The 26,055-nt window shown below is 40.1% G+C and overlaps 2 protein-coding genes across 3 annotated transcripts in view; one reads left to right on the forward strand and one right to left on the reverse strand.

The window, feature by feature from the left end:
* VEPH1 (ventricular zone expressed PH domain containing 1) overlaps positions 1–26,055 on the reverse strand; it is a 139,802-nt gene that overhangs the window by 99,489 nt on the left and 14,258 nt on the right. For both annotated transcript variants that reach the window (XM_065411151.1, XM_065411150.1), the window contains exons 4-5: positions 5,865–6,031; positions 2,958–3,167 (exon numbers count right to left, since the gene is read on the reverse strand). In XM_065411151.1, coding sequence (XP_065267223.1) covers positions 2,958–3,167; positions 5,865–6,031 — 377 coding nt within the window. The remainder of the gene's footprint in view (positions 1–2,957; positions 3,168–5,864; positions 6,032–26,055) is intronic.
* PTX3 (pentraxin 3) lies at positions 10,656–16,264 on the forward strand. Its single transcript, XM_065411321.1, has 3 exons — positions 10,656–10,800; positions 11,254–11,784; positions 15,648–16,264. The coding sequence occupies exons 1-3, from the start codon at positions 10,656–10,658 to the stop codon at positions 16,262–16,264; spliced, it is 1,293 nt and encodes a 430-aa protein (XP_065267393.1).

Genomic DNA, 26,055 nt, shown 5'->3' on the forward strand with positions numbered 1-26,055 from the left:
CTGTATGCAGGACATTTATATTCTGTCTACTACTGGCAAGTGGCTGAATAGTCTAACTGCATCTTTTATTTAGATCAGGTAGTCACTGAAGAACATGCTGGAAGCAGCAGTCACATTAGGAAACTCACTTGGTGCTCAAGTGTGATACAATAGCAAAAGTTCCGTTTGTGCAATCTGTTTCCATATGTTCCTTTTCCTGACGCATCTGCATTTATGCACCCAATATAGTCCGCATTAAGTTTCAATTCCTGAGACAGAATACTCTATAGTGGAGTTACTTTAGTGTCTTTCCATATATTTGACCTCAGGGAATCAATTCCATCACAGAAATTATTCAGAAATATGAGTTTCTGTTAATATAATTTATATATTTTACTTTTTTGACTCTGCAATCCACTTGCAGGCAAAACTTATGGGAGGAGCTGCAGGACTGGGCCTAAGCCCAAGATGAATCACTGAAATAAACAATGATCTTTTAGCTGAAGAAAGAAAACTAAATGTTGAGTTACATTTTTAGAAAAATGAATGCTGTTGTCTCAGGAGCAAAATACCATTATGCTGATACTTTAATAGACAATTTGAAAATAAACTTCAATAAAGGATTTTAAAACGTTTAAGTTGTTCCTTGATATTCCAAAGTTATTCTACTTCTAATCTATACAGAGAGGGTCAGTTCCTGTAGCCCTTATTCAGACAAAGTCCAGTTGACTTCAATGGGAGTTCTGCCTGAGTGATCTCTGCGCAGGATGTGAGAGGAGACTGTAGGATTTATCCCTTACTGGAATAAACTAATCAGGTTATTGTAACATAGGTACCACTTCTATGTTTCTGAAAATGTTTACATTTACTATATTCCACGTATGTTCTATCTATAATCAAGTTCTGTCACAAATCTAAAAATCTGAATAATTTACCATAAGCTGTTTGAATTCAGCACAACTTTAATTTTGATTTTACAGGCTATTGATTTGAAACAGAAGGAAAATGTCTATTAATAATTGTGAATGACACATAAAGCATATTCACAGGAATGAATATAAAACCTCATTAGAATTTATAACATGCCATGTTTCTATCTAATGGGCTCAGTGTCCTCAGAACACACCATGTCTTCTGACTTGAGAGTACTTTGCAGGTTTCCAGTGTTAATCTCAGCACGGGTTATATTTCTTAGTACTTGCAGATATCAACAAAGTAGAAGAGCTTGTGCAGCATACAGAGTTGACAGTCACTCCACTATAAATCTAAAGATGGACTATGACACAGATATTACAGAGTGATTGAACATACTACAGTGCTCTCCTTGACAAAACCCTATATAGTTAGTGATTTAGGGCATTTAAAACAGAAAACAGAGTGTGTGTGAGTGATGTTACCCTCTATTGGTTGAACCACCAAGAAGATACAGGATCTACTACTACTGTTAATTAGATACCTATCATTTAGGAATGGAAGGACAGGGGTTCAGCCTCCATCCTCAAAGAGAGTATGTATGAAAGAGGTTTATGTACTATAGTTATGTCTGTAGTATATGGATTAGTTAAACATGCAGTAATTTATTCACTATTTGCTAATTGTGGTCTCCATTTAGAAAGACATCAAGATTTCACATTAGTGAGTAAAGCACTAAAATGTCTTACTGGTGCAAGTTATTAGCATGATATGCAAATTTATTATTCAGCCATGCACCTCCCAGTAGCATTGTGAGCCTAGATCCTTTTGCAGCATGCTGCAAGATTACTCAAAGGAGTGGGGCCCTGTAAAAAAAATTCAACCATGCTCACTCAGACAGGCTGCCAGGAGAGAGGTGACACGTACTGAATTCGAGTGGCCACAGCATTAAAAAGTCAACTCTTACCCTCCACCCCTACCCCGGTGGTATTAGAGATACTGACACTTTTGTCTGTACTTAAAAAAGCAAATGAGCTGGCAACTATAGCTAATCAATGACATTTGATGGCAGCCACTGTACCTTGTGCTATATCACATGATGGTCACAAAGGAACTCCTTTAGATCTGCAAGCATACCATATAATACAATCCTCCCATCCAAACTTTTGTGGACCTTCCTATTATACAGAGTTAAAAGACAGTATACAGAGTTGGAGTTTCCAGAATGTGTTCCCACTAATTGACTTTTTATATGTAATAATCCCATTGGTCCAGATTCTGATCCCAGTTACACCAGTGTAAATCTAGAGTAACTCCATAATGTCCATGTAGTCATTCCAGATTTACACTGGTGTTCCTGAGATGAGACTGTGGTCCATCGTCCTCAGGGAACAGTTTCAGTTTAAGGACGTGTGCGTAGAATATCCAATTAACTATGGACCCAAAGCCAAATATTTGGATTATGTTATCCAAATAAGTTCATATTTCACTGCCTTATTAAAACAACATTGGGGACTGTTTAATTTGTTTCTTAAATTTAACAACATACAAAGGCTGCAGATTTCCTCCTCCCCCCAAATGCTCTGCCTTTAATTTAAAAAGTAGATATTGCAGTCTCACGTGGCTTTGTTATCTAAATGATGATCTTTTTGTGTTGTTATATACAAGTTTTAAAGAATGACTTAAGACGAGAACAACTCCAGAACCCATAAACAGAAAAGGAGACATACTGCATCTGATGCACGGTCCTAATTCTTCTTTAGAACTTTATCTTTCCCTGCCCCCGTCCAGTAATCTTTGTGGAAAATTGCCCACTTCCACACAAATTCATGTCTCCCTTCTTCAGGACCCAGTACTGCATCTATATTCCTTCAGATGGCACCCAGATTGAGCTCTTTTGCTATCGGCTTGCCTATCCACCCTAATGTTATACTTGTGACATACTGTCTTATATGTACTTGGCAGTAATATTGTGAGTGTGTACAAATTGGGAGGCCTCTCATCTTTTACTTAGGGCCCAGCAAACAAAGGGAGGAAAACATGTTTTTAAAAAATTAGTCATTTACCTCATCAACGTGCCCAACAGCTCCATAGATCTTTGCGGTTTGTCCAATCAGGCTCGGAAAACTCTCACCAATCTCTTTCAGCATTGGAAGAAAACTGGTCAAGGCTACCGGTTCATAGCCTGATATTTCTATCAGTATATTTAGGATAATGTCATTATGGTTAGGGTCTCTTAAGTGACCAATTAGAAAAGGGATACATTCTTTTAGCACCTATAAAATACAAAGGAAAAATGAATCAGAAATATATTTGTAATGGAGCCAAGACAAGTACTGCATATGGCAGTGATAAAAGAGCAATTAGATTTTGATTTTGAACTATGCCAATCCATTTGTGTAATATTAAAGATTTTCCACCGGTGACAATCTTCGCATAGAGCTGCCACTGAGGTCAAGGGGAGTTCAGTTCCACACATGGAACAAGTGTGGACTTTGCCTTAAGTTCTACATGCATGAATGCAACATTTCATAATTAAGGAAATGCTTAACTGTCGAAAACCAAAACTTTCTCCTTTTGATTTGTACTAGACTAATGCTATGTTTTATTGATTAAAACAATTTGTGAATGAATCTCCCCAATGATGCAGTAAATTAAGGATTAGTAGAAATTCTTGCTTTCCCAAGAGACTGACTAAAACCCCAGGACTAGTGGCTGAAACAAAGACAGGAATAAGGGGCAAGATCCTCATCTGGTGTGAAATGATGTAGCTCCATTGACCTCAGTGTAGCTACAGCAATTTACAGCAGCTGAGGATCTGGTCCTTAAAACTGAACGATCCAGTAAGCAGTACACAGTATGGTCAGCTACAGCAGCGTCAATACTCCAGTATGTGCATGTTACTGAGTGACTACTAAGTGTCTATCTATATATCCAAGTCAGAGTGACTGCTGTCATATAGTTTATGTGATCACACGCTACTATTGTAATACATGTTTGTGATGAGAAGTAAATGTTGAATGTGACTGTGTCACTGTTCCATGAACTCTGGAGAGTTACTGCTCATAATAAGGAAAAACCAATACTCTGTCAGCATAATGAAGATGTGCTGACAGTATAAACTGTTAGTAATAATAAATAATACTTAGCACTTATGTAATGTGGCATAACTTCAAAGCACTGTAGAAACATGCAGTAGTTTAAAGATGGCCCTGGTCAAGCATAGAGATTTGTATGGATCTGGATTGGGTAATAAGGGCATGATCCTAAGTCCACTGAATTTATTGGGAGTCTTTCCACCGTCTTCAATGAACATTGGATCAGGTTTTTAAAGCATATTTGTATATTCCTTGGTTTAGGCATTCTCTTTTCACAATGGCTCATCCCATTTTTACTAGGAAGTGCATGACTCAAAAAGCAATATAGCACATAGCAATGACAGTATGAATCATGTGAGGAAAGTATTTTGACCCACAAGCAATGGTAAAATGGGGCCCATCTGACTGAAAAGTATCATGTTCTCAAAGGGAGTTACATTTCCTCTATAACTGTATATTTATTATATGGTTTCCTTGGCTACTGTGGGGGGCGGTATTAAACTACTGTTGATTTTTAAGAAGATTTATTAAATGTGTGCTCTGTAAAGTAGCCAGCATTGTACCCACTTCTAATGTTCTGTGCCTTATAAGTGTCATGCTTGTGTAAGTAGGTGTATCATTTTCAAAGCACAACATCTTTCGCTCTAGTTACACTCTTGCTCACTCATATTCTGGCACTAGTTCATTTTAACTTGACTTCAAAGATTGTTTAAGCCTTTTTAGTACATCCTTATCTTCAAAAAGGAAATGTAATGATGAGAAACAATACATAATTGGCAAAGGAATAACCAAAAGTGGTAGGAAATTTTAAGCTAAAATGAGCTGAGTCAGGGTGGATAGTCTCCCATTTTAGATCCTTCATCCCTGGCCAGATAACAGTGCCAGCTTTAAATACCCCCAATAAATCTTATCTGACAGCCTCAGGCAGCCTGTACAGATTAGCTGAGTACATTAAACTTCCATGTATTAAATTACAGTAATTAAAGAACATTTGCGAAAATCTGGCTCTTCGAAGGTTTTTTGCAAATATGTAGTGTATATAGCAGCACACCTTATGTAAAATAGTTACATTACATTCCCTAACTCAGTAAAAATGTCAGCACTCTGAACATTTTCCTGACGATTTGACCATCTCTTTAGCAGAGCTGAGCAAATAATTGGCAAGAAGTAATTTATTTGACAAATTCAGTGTCCTTTTCTTCTTGCAGAATATCCATGGGAAGATAGTAATTTCCTTGCATTTTTTCAACCAGCATCTTGTAAATTTACTACATGGATTGATCATAAATATTCAAAATTTGAGCTGTGTTGCTTAGTTGTAATTGGTTGAATAAGCTGCCTGGTGGGGTTCCTTGCCTGTCTGACTGAGTGAACAAACACGTCCAGCACACAAATTTATCCATTTGAATTTAAAGTTCAATTTTCACAAATATTCACCCAGATCACTAACGTTTGCTTTCCAGCAGCATTTTTGTAGGTAAACCCTCTACTGCTCAAATGTTTGCAGAGAGCAAACACAAAAGAGAGTGTGGCTGAAGCAAATTCATTTACCAAATCCAACAAGTAGTCGAACAAAATGTTTGCAGTATTGTTTGAGCTTTAGTCCTGTCTAATAGATTTTCAGTGAGGGAGTCACAAACAGGTCTAGCAGGGTCAGGATCACCTTCTCTTTCTTTATGGCTACTTGCAGGGAGTCCCGAAACCTTTTCTATTGTAACATGGGAGCCTTCTGGTATGTGAAAGATTGAGAACCACTGACCTGGTATGTGCAGTACATGGGACACTTTACTGTACTGTCAGGATGTTCTGAACAACATAAACTCTCCAAAGAGAATAACCTTATTCCACTGGCAATGTCTGGTATTATACATTTACCTCAGGTTGCTTTCTCCTTGCCACTATCTGAAATAGCCTTAGAAGGTGGTGTTGTTCTGCTTGCTCCAGCTGAGACATCAGTGTCACCAGCTCCATCAGATGGTTGTTAATTGGCTGTGGCTGCTTTTCATACACAGAAGGCAACACGCGCAGCAACATGGAATTTCCTGTTAACAGAGTGAAAATAGAGTAATCCCAAGAAATGTGTTTCAAAGCTTTATCTGCCATCTTGGCATTTCTGATACCAACATCCCTATAGCTAGATACCTCCATACAGGTGCGGCATGTTAACAACTTTGAATTTCTGAGAATCATGGGGAATATAGAAAAACAAAAAGTCCACAGATGTACAACATGTATATTAGACCAAGAAACCAGAGAACAAATTACTGAAGGAGGAATTTCACTAAGTGAAGCAATATGGGGAAAATAGAAAACATTTCCTATTAATCATTATTTTCAGCCTTGAGTACAAGCCCATGTAAATGAAGGCTGGCTCATGAGATTTCAGATTTGAGTGATATTTAACTGAGACCTAAAAGACAGAGTAAGTGTAGTTTTAAATGAATCTGAAAAGGACCACAGAATGCACAGTAACTATTTTTTCTTGTTTGCTGAGAATAAAAGGCTAAAATGAAACAACCAACATATGGAAACAGTATTTGGTTATTTAAAGAAGTAAACGAGCATGAAGGTGAATTTGAACATAAGTGGTTAGGGTGCCATTTCCAAGAGTCAAAGGGAAGAGATGAGAGAGTCAATCAGAGAGAGACATGCAAAATACTCTGACACATTTCCTAGTGTTTGAAGATGTGCCTGCACAATTTAATTTGAAACCAAGTCTCATATAGAAATGTATAACATAACAAGCTATACATGCCTGTCTTGGAATGTTTAAGTTACATTTGCACAACATATGGAAAACATCTGCCTATCACTATGTAGTATGGATCCACTCTCTAAATCCTTTAAAGTACTTAAAGTCTCTGTGGATTTGGTTTCCAATAGGAACTGGCATATTGGCCTTTTGCTTTTTCTCCCATTTTAATTTGTGCTTTGTAGCTATGGAAGATAAACAGGCTACTCACTGGATAGTAGAAATGGTTCATATGTGTTAGCTGAAAAGCCAGCAGTTAATACATTTTTACAACATCAAACTCATGGAAGACACAGTAAAAGCATAATCGAAAACTGACTATGAACTAAAAAACTAAAATGCAACTTTGAACAGCCTAAGGGTTATTTTTCATTGTGCCAGCTTGTAACCACCCGCAGAGGCCATTACACCTACAGGAAAATGCAGCACCTCCAGCCATACCCCCATCTGGCCCCCTACTCTGGAGAGGAGGTAGCATACAGCTAGTTACATCAGTCAGGAATTCTTGGTTCCCCATATAGGGCAGTTTTAAGAGAGCAGAACAAAGGGGACTTGGCAGGGTCTAGGATATTATCCTATAATTATTCATCTGTGGTTACTGAAGATTTCTCAACCATGATCAGAAGCTATGTGCTTTATATCCATCATATACACTAGGAAAGTGTAAATCCCAGCTTGGTATTTCCCCCTCTTCCACTCTTGTGCAGCTGGAGGGCCACCCAACTTTCACTTTCTGCACCAGAGTTTGTTTCATGTGGGCCATGCTGTAAATATAATGTTTGTTAAGCAATTTGGAACCCTTCAGGATGAAAGGTTATAAGGGACAGTCATAAGGGAAAGGTATTTGCTAATGAATTATCCCAAAGGAATTAGCAGACAGTGGGACTAGTTCAGTTTTGGGTCATATTCTATCCACATTCTTTGTGCAAAACTCCCACAGATATTACTGCATGAGATTTTAAAAGCGCCTAACTCATTTCGGAGCACAAATCCCATTGTAAATTAATGGGAGTTGTGCTCCTAAAACAGCTAGGTGCTTTTGAAAATTCCACCCAGCTGGACTTCCACTGTAGATTAAGGGCCACATATGGCCTCTTTATTCTGTAACAGTCACACATCTAAATACCAGACAATAAGAGCTACATTGAAAGGTGATGTATAATATTGAGGAAATTGACCGGTATAGCTACAGCGGAATAGCTGGTATAACTAGGCTGTTTCCCTGTGTAGACAAGCCCTTACATGTTGGTAAGTGGGGCTAGCAGAGTTTCAATTTACATAATGATGGGCCAGAAGACGACAAATTATACTGACTTAAACTTCCCTAGATTTACCCTTGAGTTTGAATATGAACCTACATTTTTAATGATTAGTGTAAAGGAGTGTGCCAGCCCTGTGCACACTTTTGTGGCTAGGGTTGGCACTGCAGGTTACTTTCTCCCAGGTGAGCATCGAACATTCCCTGTAAAGGGAGCTGGGCAGTGAGAACCAAAAGTGACACACTAATCAAAAATAAGTGTGTTTCCTTTAATCAAGTCTCCTGGAAGGTGCTTGTGTAATAGCAGTTCAAGTGGCCCTTAACTCTCAACTCCTGGTTTGCAAGCTCCTCAAGCCTCAGCGGGCCAGGCAACGTCTCTGAGTCTGTTCAGGTTAGTCTTCTGGAGCCTGGGAGAGCAATCACCACCCTTGGCAAGCTGGATGACTTATGCTCCTGTTTAAACAGGTCATTACTAAAATGGAGCAGGGAGACTCCGTGATTACACCTAGGCTATCCTCATTGTAAACTCTGAGCTGACCCTTAGAGGGGTAGTACCGTCCTTCACAAGTAGGTTAAACAGATTATATTTTCTCCTCTGGATTATTTAGTTCTTACAGAAAGAGATCCTGCATCCTTTCCACATGCACAATCCCTATTTACTTCAAGGGGAGTTTTTCCATGTCCATGGAATGCAGGATTAGACCCCTAAACGCTACTAACTGGTCAAATTCATTGATGATAACCTTAGGGAAGGATGAGCTTTTCATGCTCCTGGACAAAGAAAATTCATCCCAGTTGTGAAAAAGGAGGAGTGGAAGGAATTCAGTTGAGAAAAGACAAAGAACAACAGTGCTGGAACAAATGAGACCTGGTCTACATTTAAAAGTTTTGCTGGCATAGCTATGGTACTTAGGAGTGTGAAGAAAATCACACCTCCAATCAATATAGCTGTAGCTTATTTTGTTCAGGGAACTTGTATAAGCTATATCAGGAAGACAGTGCTTTTGCCACTAAGTTGTGTTTCCACTAGGAGGGTTTCCCAATATAGCTATACCAGCATACCCTGTCTAGCCTAGACCAAGGCTGAGATGTCGTGGGTGTGCCATCTTAAATCACAACTTATTACTTGTTGATGATGTGATATCAGTTATCTAAATTAATAGTAAGTATGCAGTCTGGGGAAACAAACATTTTAAAATGCAGGTACATTACAGTTAGTAACACTGTGAGGTAGCAACTCTACCTGCTGTACACAGAGAGTCGAATTTTGCCCTGGATTCTATACATCTGTCTTAGTTCTTTATATGGCCCTCATCACTGCAGTTAATGATGGCCTCTCAATCTTTAGTGTACTTAGCTTCACAACACTCCTGTGAGGAAGGAAAGTGTTTTGTTATCTTCATTTTACATATAGGGAAACTGAGGCACAGAAAGGTTAAATGACTTTCTCAAGGTCGATGCTTGACTTCTCACAGGAAGTCTATGCAGAGTAAAGAGTTCAGCTTGGGTCTCCCAAGTCCTAGGCTAGTGCTCTAACCCCTGGAACTTCCTGCCTTTCACCCATGAAACCACTCTGAACTCAAAGGTATTTCCCAGATGAAACTGAGGGTAGAATTTGGTCCAGTGATCTAAAATCTTAATGAGAAATTGCCTGAGTATGTCCCTGACTAAGACAAATATAAAGCACGAGAAAAGTTAAACTAGAATTGTCTAGATTATTTCAGAATAACATTTAAATGATCTCACTGGCTAGGTATATGGAATTACTATAGTGGTCATGGAAGGATTGGAAGAAAAATTAAAATAGCTGGAATTATTTTAGATAGAAATGTGTTGTAACGTCACTATAAGTATTTTATTTCAGAAGTAACTTTAGCTTAGCAGCTGCATAATTGGACTATTTATGCTAAAATACAATACCAACATTTTTCCATTAACTTGAAAAGCCCCTAGTTATTCATCCAGGGCTTAGATATTACTGTTGCTTCGTATTAGGTGCTATATGAAACTTTTGGTAGATAGATTTCAGAGTAGCAGCCGTGTTAGTCTGTATCCGCAAAAAGAACAGGAGTACTTGTGGCACCTTAGAGACTAACAACTTCCCCCTTTTCATGTTCTCTGTATGTGTATATATATTTCCTCACTGTATGTTCCATTCTATGCAAAAGGAATTTGTAAATAGGTCGTCTACAGAAATCCTTCCGTACAAAAGGTATGTAAAATAGCACAAGATAGTAAAATGATTATCCTGCTTTTATCCATCAAATTCACAGTGATTTAGTTCCCCTTGTTCTCTTCAGTCAATGCTACCACTTCATGTTACAAAAGTCTGGTCTCACAGGAAAAGTCACAGTTGCAAGAGCAGCTTTCCCCATTCTTTCCCCTCCTCTAGTTAATCCACCCACACTGTAAACTTTTAAGGTTCAAGATTGTGCAACGTGCATGCCTCCCCCCTACTCCCATCCAAAAAAAATAAAAGTCAGAAGCACTCTTATTACAGCAGTGGCACTAGCGTTACTCATTCATTCAAGATCAGGAACTCCCAGAGTATTTATTAAGGGCTTTCTGTGTTAGACGCCGATAGTCTTGTCTCTGCTCAATTCCGAGAGACCTTTAACTTCAGAGGACTCAGAGACTTTTAGGAAACAGCTGGAGTATGCTGTCTCAAGAAATGCTTTCTTTGACAATTCTACTTTGTGCTTTCTGGTCTTCCTCCTCTGCTCTGGACAATGAGGACTATGATCTCATGTACCTGAATTTCGAGAATGAAATAGAAAGTATAGTTCCTGCTACTGAAGAAAGTAAGTGGATTTAAACTATTTTTGTGTTATTAAACACAAGATAGCAGTTTCTATAAAAACCAAAGAGAAGCTATTTAAATCACGCTCTTTGTTACTTAGTTCTTGTAACAGTTATTGCAAACATACCATTTTTTCAGACAAAATGAAAGTGCTTTGTAAAAGTAGATTATTTAACATAGCCAAACGATGCAAATACTTTAGCATGTCCCTGCAAAATCTCTCTATACTCCTTATTTTCCAGTTCTCCCTTATAAAAGAAATGTTGGGAATGTTGCTGTGATTCTTAGAACACCTAAATTACACATTGCCTTATCTTCTGTTTTAATTCAGAGGGAAAGCACTGGCGGTTTAGAGAGCATAGGCAATAAATGAAGAGAGATTTTTATTAAATAACTCCTTTGTTTGAAAAAAATGAGTGAAGAGAAATAATAACATCTGTGTCTTGTACTTCAGCTATTTCATGTGACTGTCAGCGAGAGGACACGGAATGGGACAAACTCTTCATCATGCTTGAGAACTCGCAGATGAAAGAGAACATGTTGCTTCAGTCTATTGATGAAATCCTTAAGGTGGAACTGCAAACTCTACGAGCAGAAATGATCGAGTTTGTGGCTAACTTTGCTGGCACGTGCACCACCACCATTGAGAAAGTCACCTCCCGAGTCTTGTCACAGGTGGACCAAACACTGATGAGGAAGAGAGATCACGTTCAGGAGTCCAAGACGCTTCATGAATCTGAGCAAAGAAAGATTCTTGAAGAGCTTCTGCAGCTGACCCTCAATGTGTCTAACAGACTCACCCAGCTGGAGAGTGTTTGGCAGAGGACAGCTAAAGTGGAGACAGGTTTTCAGCAGCAAGATAAATCGAATTACGTGGGCAGAGGGGACAATTTCACTTTGAACTCTCTGTGGGAAGAAGTACAGCAAACAAGAGCTGAACTGAAAGGATCGCAAAAGTGGGCAGCTCAGCACTTACTGCCAGCTGGTAAGTCTATGCCAGGTAGCATTTGTCAGAATTCTCTCTTTTAATACCCTGTCCAGAACAGCAATATTCAATACATCAGCTAAACATTCTTATGTCAGGGCATGACAATAAAGGGACAGTTGGAAGTAAGATGTGTGTGCAGTGGGGAAACCCACCAAGCTCTCCGTAAAAATAGTTGGCCAGCTTTTCAAATGTGGGGACCAAAGAAGAATCTAGTCAAAGTTATTATTAGAGTAAGTCAACTCCAACTGTGATGCTGAGGCTAGGAGAGGCTTCCAGACTAAGGCTGTGACCAACGAGCAGTGGACACATTTTAAATAGACTAACTTATGAAATCTTGATGTTTTCTTGCCCTTCACCTTCCCAGCTCCAGATTTCCACCTTAGTTCACAGAAAGCTTTCATTTGCTCCATATACTGCCAATCTTTACTTTTTCTAATCCAAATGCTGCATCCTTCTCACCAATTCTAGCTGTGAATTGGGGCAATTGTAGACCTGAGAGAACACGGACAATGTCAATGGGCAACATCTAATCAAATGTCATGCTTCTGGGCAAACACTGATCACCTTTGGTGGGTCAGGAAGGAACAGCTTTCCCCATGTATCTTGTATATAGGGTTTTTTCCTTCTTTTGAAGTATGATACAGTGATGGCAGCTAAGGTCTGGATACCATGCTAGATGGATCATATGGACTGATCTAGTATTTCAAATCCTGTGTTCCAGGCTTTCTATACACCATTGTATGGCACCTGACTGAAATAATTAGAGAAATTTAGGGATGGAAGAATAAACCCCTATATATTACTAACTAAAGAGGTGTGTGAAAAATTACTACCAATATACCACATCTCTTTCAAATATAAAGCTCAAACTACTGAATATCTATAATTCCACCTGTTATAAATATTACCAATATAATGATTTTATGGGCCAAATTTTCCAACAAGGACAAAAGGAGCCTGGTACAAAAATGCATGCACATTGGAATCACAAAACCCCATATGTGTGTGTGCATGTGGGAAGTGTGGTGTGCAGTTACACAGTTTGTGCTAGTGAATATACAGTGATGCTGCAATGTGAGTTCTTACAAAAGTAAGTATCTTTTGTAGGCACACCTCTTACAGCTTTGAAAATGTTGCCATAACTGCAAAGAGTAATTCACACCTGAACCTATTAAGATAATATTAAGGCATTTTATAACCTTGAACAAAATGTATCCTATGATGGTAGACCATGAATTCAGCTTTAATTTAGAATAGCTTTGTAACCAGAAGCAGGAAAAAATAGTATATAGTGTTATACTAACATATGTGGGAGGAGGGGAGAGTGACAGAGGCAAGGATTACACTGAAAGAATGCAACCAGCAATATTTCTTTTGCTTGCACAAAAATGTTGTCTTTTTCAGATTTAACAAGATGGTTACATCATTATTCAAGTCTCTCCCACAATATGCCAAACTCATTCTATGAAACAAAAGTGAAACCTCTCAGTCAGTTTTCATTTGTGCATATTTGTACCAACCAGAGAGCAATATGTATTCTGACTAGCATTTAACAATCACATTCCAAGCTCAGTTCCACTGGTGTAAATCCAGAATAACTCCAGTGACTTCATTGGAATGACTCCTGAATTACATCTGTGTAATTGAGACAGACTCTGCTCTATATGTTTTTACAGAAAATATCCTAATATGATATAAAATAGAAATAATTATATATATATATACTCCATAGGTCTCTCTGGAGATCTTTTCCAAGAGAGTTTTCAGCAACTGGTTTTGATTTCTCACATCTTGAATTACTGCCAGACCTACTCTTAAGGGATTTTCTAAACACACTTTTGTTGTTCTTCCATGAAGCTGGTTTTAATTTTGTTTAGCCCTCAATAATAAAGCCAGAAAGTCTGCTAATTAAAAAGCAGTTTCAAGATAGTATTCCTAACATTTTAAAGTAGTGTCTATCCACAGTTGCCTCCCCACCATATGCCCCCCGAAAAAAAGCCAATGAAAAAAAAATTATTGTGCTGAAAGTTCAAAGAAACCAGCATATGAAATAATGCAGCAGTCTAATCCTGGAAGGCAGAAAGAGTCCTTCATTCATTAAAGCAAAGATTTTAAGACATATTTGAGAAATTTTAGCTTCTATAGCTTCTTTAAACAGGAAATGAGTCAGCTTAATTGTAGAGGGGGGCCTCTTTTACCCTAAGTCAACTGGAATATTAATGTATCATATATTAACTAGACAGCAGTATTGAGAATGTCAAATATGCTTTTATTATCATTAGTTACTTTTCTTTCTTGAATGGATTTCTGTTACTGGCCATCACTAATCTAATTTTTGTTATCAACATACTGATCATCACTGATTGGAGATGGGAGAAGAGCTTCTTAAGAAATTGATCTTTTCAGTTCATTTTATATTAATTGGTTTTGGGTGCAGTTGAAAGTTAATGACTAAAAGAATTAAAGCAAAGTTCAGAGCAGGCAGGCAGTTTTGGAAGTTTCTCTACATGGCTCTGCCTATGGTCCCTACACACGCCTGCCTTTCAACACCCATTGCTCCAGTCCACTCCAGCAGGCAACACCACATGTGACAAATTGCGTGAAAATATTATGGTGTGGATAGAAACTCACAAGGGACTAGGATGAGCACACTGAGCTCATTGTCACTTGGGAACTAATCAGGATTTGACTCTAGTCTGAGTAGGTGAAATGTTCCTGTAATGTACTGTATGCCAGATTCTGTTCACAATTACAGCAGTGTAAGTCTAGAATAACTCCTCTGGTGTCAGTGGAGTTGCTCTGGATTTACACTGATATAATTGTGTTCAGAATCTGCACAGTGGGCCTCTTTTTTCCCACTCCTTTCAGTATGCACTTTTATGCAAAAAATATTAAGTAATAAGCTATAGTATTTTTTCACTTATAATTGTGTTTATCTGAGTCATAATTTCTTCATAGTATATCGTATTCAGAACATGGGAAAATTTTCAAAAGCATCTAAGTGATATAGGAGTGCAGGTCCAATTTTCAGAAGTGACTTAGGCACTTATAAGCCTAGGTCTCTTGATAGTCAATGGGGCATAGGCTAGTATGTCACTTAGGCACTTTCCAAAATTGTAGCCATTATCTAATATGGTAATAGACTGTATTGCTCTTTATCATACATATAGTATGTGATCATGACTATCCAATGCCTGGGTTTCACAAACTATGGAAGAAATTTCCAGCCATTCTAACTTTAAGATGAACCTGGAAAGGCCACTGAGTTCCTCCCATGCCAACAGCATGCTGTATTCCTAAGGAGAAAAGAACACTGAGGCACTGAAATAAATTGCCTCAGGAGATTGTGGAATCATTGGAGATTTTTAAGAGCAGGTTAGACAAACACCTGTCAGGAATCGTCTAGATAATACTTAGTCCTGCCATGAGTGCAGGGGACTGGACTAGAGGACCTCTCGATGTCCCTTCCAGTCCTATGATTCTAAGGAGAAAAGAATACTGAGACTAAAAAAGGACACACATGAAACAAAACATGTCATAAACAAAGCATGTCATGGTGCAGGCATGCTGTAAATTTTTTATAGCTACTTCTTTGGGAAGACCTGTCTAATCCAAGCAATGTGATTATTTCAACCCCATGGCAATAAAATGTTCAATGCATTCATTCTATCATGTATTCCTACAACATACTGTATGGTATGGGGATTTTCAAAGGAGCCTGACTCCCTTTGGAAATCCCAGCCTAAAGAGGTAAGTTTATGTCAAGGATCCAAACTGTGAATGTACAAATACTTCACCTTTTACAGAAATTAGCTGGGGTAGAATAATATTTCTAATTCTGTTTTCCCCCCCTCCCCCAGGGTGTGAAACTGCAATTTTATTCCCAATGCGTTCCAAAAAGATCTTTGGGAGTGTTCACCCAACTGCTGACATGACGCTCCAATCCTTTACTGCCTGCATTTGGGTCAAAGTGACTGAGGTGCTGGACAAAACTATCGTATTCTCCTACGGAACAAAGAGAAATCCATATGAAATTCAATTCTATCTCAGCCATGAGTCTGCAGTACTTGCTGTAGGTAGTGACCAGAACAAGTTAATTGCCCCAAACACAATTTCTCCTGGACATTGGGCTCACTTTTGTGGCACTTGGAGCTCAGACAACGGGACCATATCATTGTGGGCAAATGGGGAGCTTGTTGCTACCACCTCAGAAATAGCAGAAGCTCATATAATTCCAGATGGAGGAATTTTGCAGCTAGGCCAAGAAAAGAATGGTTGCTGTGTCGGAGGTGGTTTTGATGAAACTTTAGCCTTTTCGGGAAAACTGACTGGCTTTAATATCTGGGATAGAGTTCTCAGCAATGAAGAGATAACAGCGCGGCCTAGAGCAGAAGATTCATGTAATATCAGGGGCAATGTTGTTGGGTGGGGAGTTACAGAGATTCTGCCACATGGAGGAGCTCAATATGTTTCCTAAATACTGAGAAACTAGATCCTGAACCAAAGAATGAATTTTCATTAACAACAATATACCAATAGGTACAAACACACAGAGCCCTACAGCCCTGAGTGTCGATATTGTAGAGATTGGATTTGATCTCTGTCTGCTGTCTTGACCAAACACTGAAAAAACATGTCAGAGAATGATATTGGAAAAGCTGTTCTTAAATATAGATAAACTGCTGTCATTCCAGCTGTGTTTTCAGATTCATAGCCAGTGAGAGCTACTTGTAGACACTTGAGAGCAGACTTTGGCTCTTACATTCATTGCTAAACTAAACATATGCAAACAAATGGCTGGAACTGCTTTTATAGAACTAATATAAGACGGTTGCATTTTCTGGGGTTCCCCATTTGTTGCTTTCATATTGCTAATGCCACTCTTACAGATGAACCATCTGAGACTTATAAAGTAATGTTTGTTGTTTATTACTCTTTGTTACTGGTATGTATACTATCATAAAATAGTGCGTTGTTCGAAATATTATTTATGCTATGGATTGACCTAACGTATGCCTAGACATAGTATTCCCCATAATAATCCAGTGTTACCTTTTGAGAAGATGCAGCTGTATTATATTGTAAATGAATTTTGTAATAATTTTATTGAAATTATTTTTGTAAAGTTATCTTGTAAATAAAATACTTTATCAAACTGTCATTGCCTACAATTTGTCACGAGGATGAACGCTGACAGTAATACAACAGTATTCTGTTTTTTTCATCAACAGATTTGTTTTTATTCACTATGTAAAAGAGCGTACAAATATCAGCATCTCACACAAAGGGCCTGATCCTGAGAGGCCTGAGAGGTGATGAGTACTCAGGGTCTCATTGCTAAACATTTGCCCAGGCTAGGTATCCCTTCCCTGAAGGTAACCAAGGGGATGGAGTCATGTTGGGGCAGTTGCTCTTCCCAGGAGACCGAGGTGTCCTTAAAGGGGCAGATCCCCTCTAAATCTGTGTCCAGATGGAGTTGTCCTTGTATAGCTTCCCCTGGAGAAGGGGGGTGTCCAGTCTGGAGAAATCCCTAAAATAAATGAGCACCATATTCCCAATGCTGCCATTGTTAACACCCAACATTCACACTGAAGTCAAGGCGCCTATTCCTGAAGTTTCAGAGTAGCAGCCATGTTTGTCTGTATCCGCAAAAAGAACAGGAGTACTTGTGGCACCTTAGAGACTAACACATTTATTTGAGCATAAGTTAGTCTCTAAGGTGCCACAAGTACTCCTGTTCTTATTCCTGAAGTGTTTACACAAGGTCAAAATTCAGTTAGAAATCCAAAGTAACTGACTCCACTGATCCAAAGTAACTGACTCCACTGAAGCCAACAGAAGTTTTGCATTAGTGAGGATTGACTAATAGCTTCATAAGGACCTCAGGATTAGATCCAATGGGAACAGCAGGTGCTTGGCACATCTCAGGATCAAACCATAATTTATTACTCAATTTATTTATTACTGTGGGAAACAAGGCAATTTGGGTTCACAGGGAAACTTGTCTTTGTGATCCACCTGGGTTTTCTCCCCAAGTTTTGCTTTGAGAACCACATGTGAATGTACCCAAAACTCAAAGCAAAACTCAGTGTGAACAATGAAATTGCACCCAGTTTTTTGATGAAACAACAGGAAAGAGTAGGAGTTTCTCATGGTTTCAAGGTAAATACAAACTGACCCAGGTCTATATGAAACTGGCTAGGTTTGTTCAAAAAGTCACAAACTAAGAGTGTTACAAGTTTGTACCTGAACCCATGAAATGTACATGAGAGTGACCATACTGGGCCAGACCAATGGTCCATAGACTCTATAGAGGGGTTTGGCCGGGACTTGTCCCTCTCCGAGGCGGCGGGGAACCACACCACCTCGCTACTTCCTTTCAGTTGTGACGGGGAATTAGCCTGGCCATGGGAGTCTCTCGCCGCAGCAGTAGAGGCAAAACATAACAGTTATTCACACCCGGTCAGCGGGCAGTAGTGAGTCACAGGCTCAGGCCCTCAGGCAGGGGCTGAGCAAACAGTTATACTTAGCAGGCCCAGGCCCTGGGTCAGCGCAGGGCAGCAAAGAGTCAATGGCTCAGGCTAGGGCTGAGCAAACAGGTAAACAGCAAGTCCAAACTCCTGCCTCCAAAGGGCCTGGGAGAGGGGGAGACTGCCACCCACAAGTTGGGTGGCAGGGAGGACCCAGACCCACCCACTCCACTGCGTCCCAGCCCAGGGCCCTAGCAGCGGCAGAAGACCCGCTGCTGTGTCAGTGGGGATCCTGGCCGCAACACACTGACATGAGCTCTGGCAGTGCTGCAGCCCAACTAGGGTCAGCTGCCCCCAGGCTACTTCCTACTTCCCCTCTAGAGGTACCTGGGTCCAGATGGTGTCCTCCAAGGGGTCAAGCATGATGGGCTCCTCAGGGTAACTGGCGAGAGGTAGGCTTGGCAGCTCCTCTTGGTAACTTGCGAGGGACAGGCTTGACAGCTCCTCCGGGCTCTGGTTGGCGTCAGGCATCGGCTGGTCCGGCCAGTCTTCGGGTCAGCCGCCGATTGCCGGGGTCTCCCAACCAGGAGGTAGGCCACAGGCATCTGGCCTCTCCGGCGACTGTTCTTCTAGTGAGCTCTGGGGTTGGGCCTTTATACTTCCTGTCCTGCGCCTTGACCTCTGGGGGGCAGGCGCAGGATTCACTGGCTCCGCCCACTTTGGTGTCCGGAGAGGCTCGTCCCTCTCCGGCGTGACGGGGAAACACACCGCCTCGCTACAGACCCATATCCTGTCTTTCGACAGTGGCCAATGCCAGATGCTTCAAAGGGAATGAATAGAATGGGGCAATCATCAGGTGATCCATGCAGTCGTCCAGTCCCAACATCTGGCAATCTGAGGCTAGGGACACTGAGAGCATGGGGTTGCATCACTGACCATCTTGGCTAATAGCTATTCCTGGACCTATGAACTTGTCTAATTCTTTTTGTAATCCAGTTATAGTTTTGACTGTGCATTGTGTGATGAAGTACTTTCTTTTGCTTGTTTTAAACTTGCTGCCTATTAACTTCATTGGGTGACCCCTGGTTCTTATGTTATGTGAAGGGGTAGATAACACTTCCTTATTCACTTTTTCCACACCATTTATGATTTTATAGACATCTATCAAATTCCCCCTTGGTCGTCTCTTTTCCAACCTGAATCGTCCTAGTCTTTTTAATCTCTTCTCAGATGGAAGCTGTTCCATACCTTTAAATCATTTTTATTGCCCTTCTCTTGTACCTTTTCCATTTCTGATATATCTTTTTAGATTTAGGTCGACCTGAACATGCACACAATATTCAAGGTGCATGCAATCCATGGATTTATATAGTGGCATTATGATATCTACTGTCTTATTATCTATCCCTTTCCTAATTGTTCCTAACATTCTGTTAGCTTTTTTGACTGGTGCTATACATTGAGCAAATGTTTTCAGAGAACTCTCCACAGTGGCTCCAAGATTTCTTTCTGGAGTGATAGCAGGTAATTTAGACCCCATCGTTTTGTATGTATAGTTGGGATAATGTCTTCCAATATGCATTACTTCGTATTTATCAACACTGAATTTCATCTGCCACTTTCTCACCCAGTTTTGTGACATCCCTTTGTTACTCTTCGCAGTCAACTTTGGACGTAACTAGCTTGAGTAATTTAGTATAGTCTGCAAACTTTGCCACCTCACTGTTTACCCCTTTTTCCAGATCATTTATGTATATGTTGAACAGCACCAGTCGCATTACAGATCCCTGGGGGACACAGCTATTTACCTCTCCATTTTGGAAATGGACTGTTTATTCCTACCCTTTTTTCCCTGTCTTTTAACCAGTTACTGATCCATGAGAGGACCTTCCCTCTTATCCCATGACTGCTTACTTTGCTTAAGAGATTTTGGTGAGGGATCTTGTCACAGGCTTTCTGAAAGTCCAAGTACAGTACATCCACCGGATCACCCTTGTCCACACATTTGCTGATTCTCTCAAAGAATTCTAACAGATTGGTGAGGCATGATTTCCCTTTACAAAAGCCATGTTGACTCTTCCCCAGCATATTTTGTTCATCTATGTGTGTCTGATGATTCTCTTATTCACTATTGTTTCAGCCAATTTGTCTGGTACTGAAGTTAGGCTTTGCAGCCTGTAATTCCCAGGATTGCCTCAGGAGCCTTTTTTAAAAATGGGCATCACATTAGCTATCCTCCAGTCATCTGGTACAGAAGATTATTTAAGTGATAGGTTACATACCACAGTAAGTAGTTTTGCAATTTTATATTTAAGTTCCTTCAGAACTCTTATGTGAACACCATCTGGTCCTGGTGACTTATTACTGTTTAATTTATCAGTTTATTCCAAAAGCTCCTCTTTTGATACCTCAGTCTGGTACAATTCCTCAGTTTTGTCACCTAAAAACTAAAAGCCTAAAAAAGAATGGTTCAGGTGTGCCACTTGAATAGCACTTGATTTGCCAGAGTTTATGCTCCTTTTTATTTTCCTCAGTAGGATTTGATTTCCAAGTTTTAAAGGATGCCTTTTTGCCTCTAACCACCTCTTTTACTCTGTTTAGCCACAGAGGCATTTTTAGTCCTCTCTCTATTCTTTTTAATTTGAGATATACATTTAATTTTATTTGAGCCTCTATTATGGTGTTTTCAAAAAATTCCATGTAGCCTGCAGGCATTTCACTCTTGTGACTGTTCCTTTTAATTTCCATTAACTAGCTTCCTCATTTTTGTGTCATTCTCCTTTCTGAAGTTAAATGCTACTGTGGTAAGCTTCTTTGGTATTTGGTATTTCCCTTCTCCTCTGCCTCCAAGCATGTTAAATTCAATTATATTATGGTCACTATGACCTCCTGGTAAATTGCATTCAGTTTCAGATTTCTTAAGAAAAGGCTTGTATAGCTCTATTTATTACTGTGACCTTGAAACGTCGTATGTGAGGGATACTGTACTCCCAAACTTGCATTCTAAGGCCATAGCGGGGTGCCAATACCAGGTGCCCCAGAGGGAATGAACAGAACAGGTAATCATCAAGTGATCCATCCCCTGTCGCCCATTCCCAGCTTCTGGCAAACAGGCTAGGGACATCATCCCTGTCCATCTTGACTAATAGCCATTGATGGACCTATCCTCCATGAACTTATCTAGTTCTTTTTTGAACCCTGTTATAGTCTTGGACTTCACAACATCTTCTGGCAAGGAGTTCCACAGGTTGACTGTGCGTTGTGTGAAAAAATACTTCCTTTTGTTTGTTTTAAACCTGCTGCTTATTAATTTCATTTAGTGACCCATAGTTCTTGTGTTATGAGAAGGAGTAAATAACACTTCCTTATTTACTTTCTCCACCCAGTCATGATTTTATAGACCTCTATCATATACCCCCTTAGTTGTCTCTTTTCCGGGCTGAAAAGTCCCAGTTTTATTAATCTCTCCTCATATGGCAGCCGTTCCATACCCCTAATCATTTTTGTTGCCCTTTTCTAAACCTTTTCCAATTCCAATATATCTTTTTTGAGATGGGGCAACCACATCTGCAAGCAATATTCAAGATGTGGGCATACCATGGATTTATATAGAGGCAACATGATATTTTCTGTCCTATTATCTATCCCTTTCTTAATTATTCCCAGCATTCTGTTCCCTTTTTTAACTGCTGCTGCACATTGAGTGGATGTTTTCAGAGAACTATCCACAATGACTCCAAGATAGCTTTCTTGAGTAGTAACAGCCAATTTAGACCCCATCATTTTATATGTGTAATTGGGATTATGTTTTCCATTGTGCATTATTTTGCATTTATCAACATTGAATTTCATCTGCCATTTTGTTTCCCAGTCACCCAGTTTTGAGAGATCCTTTTGTAGCGCTTCGCAGTCTGCCTGGGACTTAACAATCTTGAGTAGTTTTGCATCATCTGCAAATTTTGCCACCTCACTGTTTACCCCTTTTTCCAGATCATTTATGAATATACAGACCCCTAGAGGGGGTCTTTACTATCGTTTCAACCAGTTTGCCCGGTACTGAAGTCAGGCTTACCGCCTGTAATTGCCGGGATCACCTCTGGAGCCCTTTCTAAAAATTGGCGTCACATTAGCTATCCTGCAGTCATTTGGTACAGAAGCTGATTTAAATGGTAGGTTACAGACTACAGTTAGTAGTTCTGCAATTTCACATTTAAGTTCCTTCAGAACTCTTGGGTGAATACCATCTGGTCCTGGTGACTCATTACTGTTTAGTTTATCAATTTGTTCCAAAACCTCCTGTAATGACACCTCAATCTGGGACAGTTCCTCAGATCTGTCACCTAAAAAGAATGGCTCAGGTTTGGGAAAACTCCCTCACATTCTCAGCTGTGAAGACCGATGCAAAGAATTCATTTAGTTTCTCCGCAATGGCTTTATCGTCCTCGAGTGCTCCTTTAGCATTTTGATTGTCCAGTGGCCCAATTGGTTATTTAGCAGGCTTCCTGCTTCTGATGCACTTTAAAGAAATTTTGCTATTACTTTTTGAGTCTTTGGCTAACTGTTCTTCAAATTTTTTTTGGCCTTCATAATTATATTTTTACACTTCATTAGCCAGAGTTTATGTTCCTTTCTATTTTCCTCATTAGGATTTAACTTCCACTTTTTAAGAGGATGCCTTTTTACATCTCACTGCTTCTTTTACTTTGTTGTTTAGCCACGGTGGCACTTTTTTGGTTCTCTTACTATGTTTTTTTAATTTGGGGTATACATTAAAGTTGAGCCTCTATTATGGTGCCTTCAAAAAGTTTCCATGCAGCTTGCAGGGATTTCACTTTTGGCGCTGTACCTTTTAATTTCTGTTTAACTAACCTCCTCATTTTTGTGTAGTTCCCCTTTGTGAAATTAAATGCTACAGTGTTGGGCTGCTGTGGTGTTTTCCCCACCATAGGGATATTAAATTTAATTATATTATGGTCACAATTACCAAGCGGTCCAACTATATTCACCTCTTGGACCAGATCCTCTGCTCCACTTAGGACTAAATCAAGAATTGCCTCTCCTCTTGTGGGTTCCAGGATTAGCTGCTCCAAGAAGCAGTCATTTAAGGTTTCAAGAAATTTTATCTCTGCATCCCATCCTGAGGTGACATGTACGCAGTCTATATGGGAATAGTTGAAATCCCCCATTACTATAGAGTTTTTTATTTTAATAGCCTCTCTAATCTCTCTGAGCATTTCACAGTCACTATCACCATCCTGGTCAGGTAGTTGATAATATATCACTACTGCTATATTCTTATGATTAGAGCATGGAATTACTATCCATAGAGATTCTATGGTACAGTTTGGTTCATTTAAGATTTTTATTTCATTTGATTCTATGCTTTCTTTCACATATAGTGCCACTCCCACACCAGCACGACTTAGTCTGTCCTTCCGATATATTTTGTAACCCTGGTATTACTGTGTCCCATTGATTATCCTCATTCCAGCAAGTTTCTGTGATGCCTATTACATCAATATCCCATCTTATTATTTAGACTTCTAGCATTGGTATATAAGCACTTTAAAAACATGTCACTTTTTAGCTGTCTGCCATTACATGATGTAATTGAATGGGACTTCTTTTTCATTTGACTATTTCTCATCGGACCCTACCTGTATTTTATCATCTTCCATCCTCTCCTCCTTACTAGGACATAGAGAATCTCCATTAATAGATCCTCCCCTAAGGGATGTCTCTGTCCAAACCACGTGCTCCTCCGCACCTGTCAGCTTTCCCCCAGCCCTTAGTTTAAAAACTGCTTTACAACCTTTTTAATATTAAGTGCCAGCAATTTGGTCCCATTTTGGTTTAGGTGGAGCCCATCCTTCCTGTATAGGCTCCCCCTTTCCAATGATTCTTAACCCTTGATAGTGTGACTAAGCATATAATTATTATTCACATACAGTTCAAAATCCTTTTTGAATCCAACTAAGCTCATTGTTGCAATAATATTTTGTGGCAATGATTTTCACAAGTGGATTAGGCACAACCACTGAAGCCCATGAGCCCCATGAGAGGGGAATGAAAGTAGAGGTTGGATACTGCGGGAGAGAAGCAGACTCATGACTCAGAGACGGGAGAGAGCTAAGAAAGGCTTCTGACAGTGGCAGAGAAGCAGGTGAAGGACACAGAGCAGAAGTGGAGGGTGATGGAAGAGCGATGCTAGGTGATTAGCTGGATTTGTCAAGGAAGCTTCTATATTAAATGTTGGTATCAATGAAAAGTAAGATTAGAATTATGGTGAACCTTGGAGAAAGCCTCCTTCAAAGCAATTACTATTTGTCACTGGAGTCATGCACACCTTCTTTGCCCTGAACTGATTTTTCCATCTATTTCTCATACTCTTTAGATCACATGATGAAAAAAGGCTCTGGTATCCATTTCTGCATATTACTGTGATACTAATTCCTGAACACTATACAACTGCCAGATCCTTTCTCTTAGCAGTAACACAAAAGCAATAAGATGGATTTCAGACAAGGTAATTTTCCCTTTATCTTGAAGTTTTGTGCCTCCTAGTACACTCATACATACACTGTGGTATCTAGTGCAGGGGTTCTCAACCTTTTTCTTTTGGAAGCCCACCCAACATGCTATAAAAACTCAGCTGCAGGGGGAGCACTGGGCTTCAGCTCGGGGGGAGGGGGGGTTCTGCCCCATAGGGTGGGGCTCAGACGCCCCATTGGATGGGGAGCTCAAAAGGTTTTGCCCTGTAGGGCAGGGGACTCAGTGCTTCTGCCCCTTGGAGCAATGGGACGGCTTGGTGCTTTAGCCCTGTGGGGCTGGAGGTTTCAGCCCTGCAGGGAGGCTTCTGCCGGGGCTTGGGGCTCTACCCCACAGAGCGCTGGTGCTTGGGACTCCGAGCTTTGGGCACCAGGGCTCGGGGCTCCAAGCAGCCCGGCTTGGTGGACCCCCTGAAATGGCTCTCGGACCCCAAGTGGGCCGTGAACCCCTAGCTGAGAACTGCTGATCTAGTGAACAGGTTCTGCCCACATGGCTTATTCTATCTACAATCTAATTGCTTTGAGATCAACTTCTACCACCACAACAATGTATCTGCATTTAAAATGTTCAGTCAGTTGCACTACACACATTGATTAAATAAAATTCACAAATAATCTTTGCTGTGGAGCAAACTATGAGATTCCCGGGTCAAATGTCATCCCAAATAATCTGCTCTGGACCAGAGAATGCACCTCCACATTGAAGAGAACTCCAGACCTTCCAGTAAGCTGTGCAAAGCCAACAACTCTGTCAAATCCCATCTATATATACTTTCTTCCATTAAATACAGACAAATATACATTAATATAGTAGAACAATTAAAAATAATTTGCAAAAAAAATCTCTTCCTCAATGCCCTGTTTCTAACTAAGTCTGACATGCCATGGTTCTGGAGTAGTCTTTCACCTGCTACCACACCAGATTTAATCTTGGAAATGCTCCACTGCTGAAGATAAATACTGTATGCTCATTTTCAGAGCTTAGATTCCCCCCACTTCCTGCTGGAAACTCATCTGCCTCCCAGCTGCTGCTCTCTTCCTCTCCCTCCCCTGAGTAAAATGGAACTTTCCTCACTGCCCCAACCGCCTCCTTTTGAGAGCCAGAAATCCCTCTGCCAAGCCTGAAGTAGAATGCTTCACAGTCCCTGCATACACGGTGCAGCCCCATCTCATTCACCATGCAATCTGTGCACTGAATGAGGCAGACTCCTGTAGAAAATATAGTATGTGATCACGTAACCGAAGGCTGT

The sequence above is a fragment of the Emys orbicularis genome, chromosome 9 (assembly GCF_028017835.1).
Source record: "Emys orbicularis isolate rEmyOrb1 chromosome 9, rEmyOrb1.hap1, whole genome shotgun sequence".
Classification (NCBI taxonomy): domain Eukaryota; kingdom Metazoa; phylum Chordata; order Testudines; family Emydidae; genus Emys; species Emys orbicularis.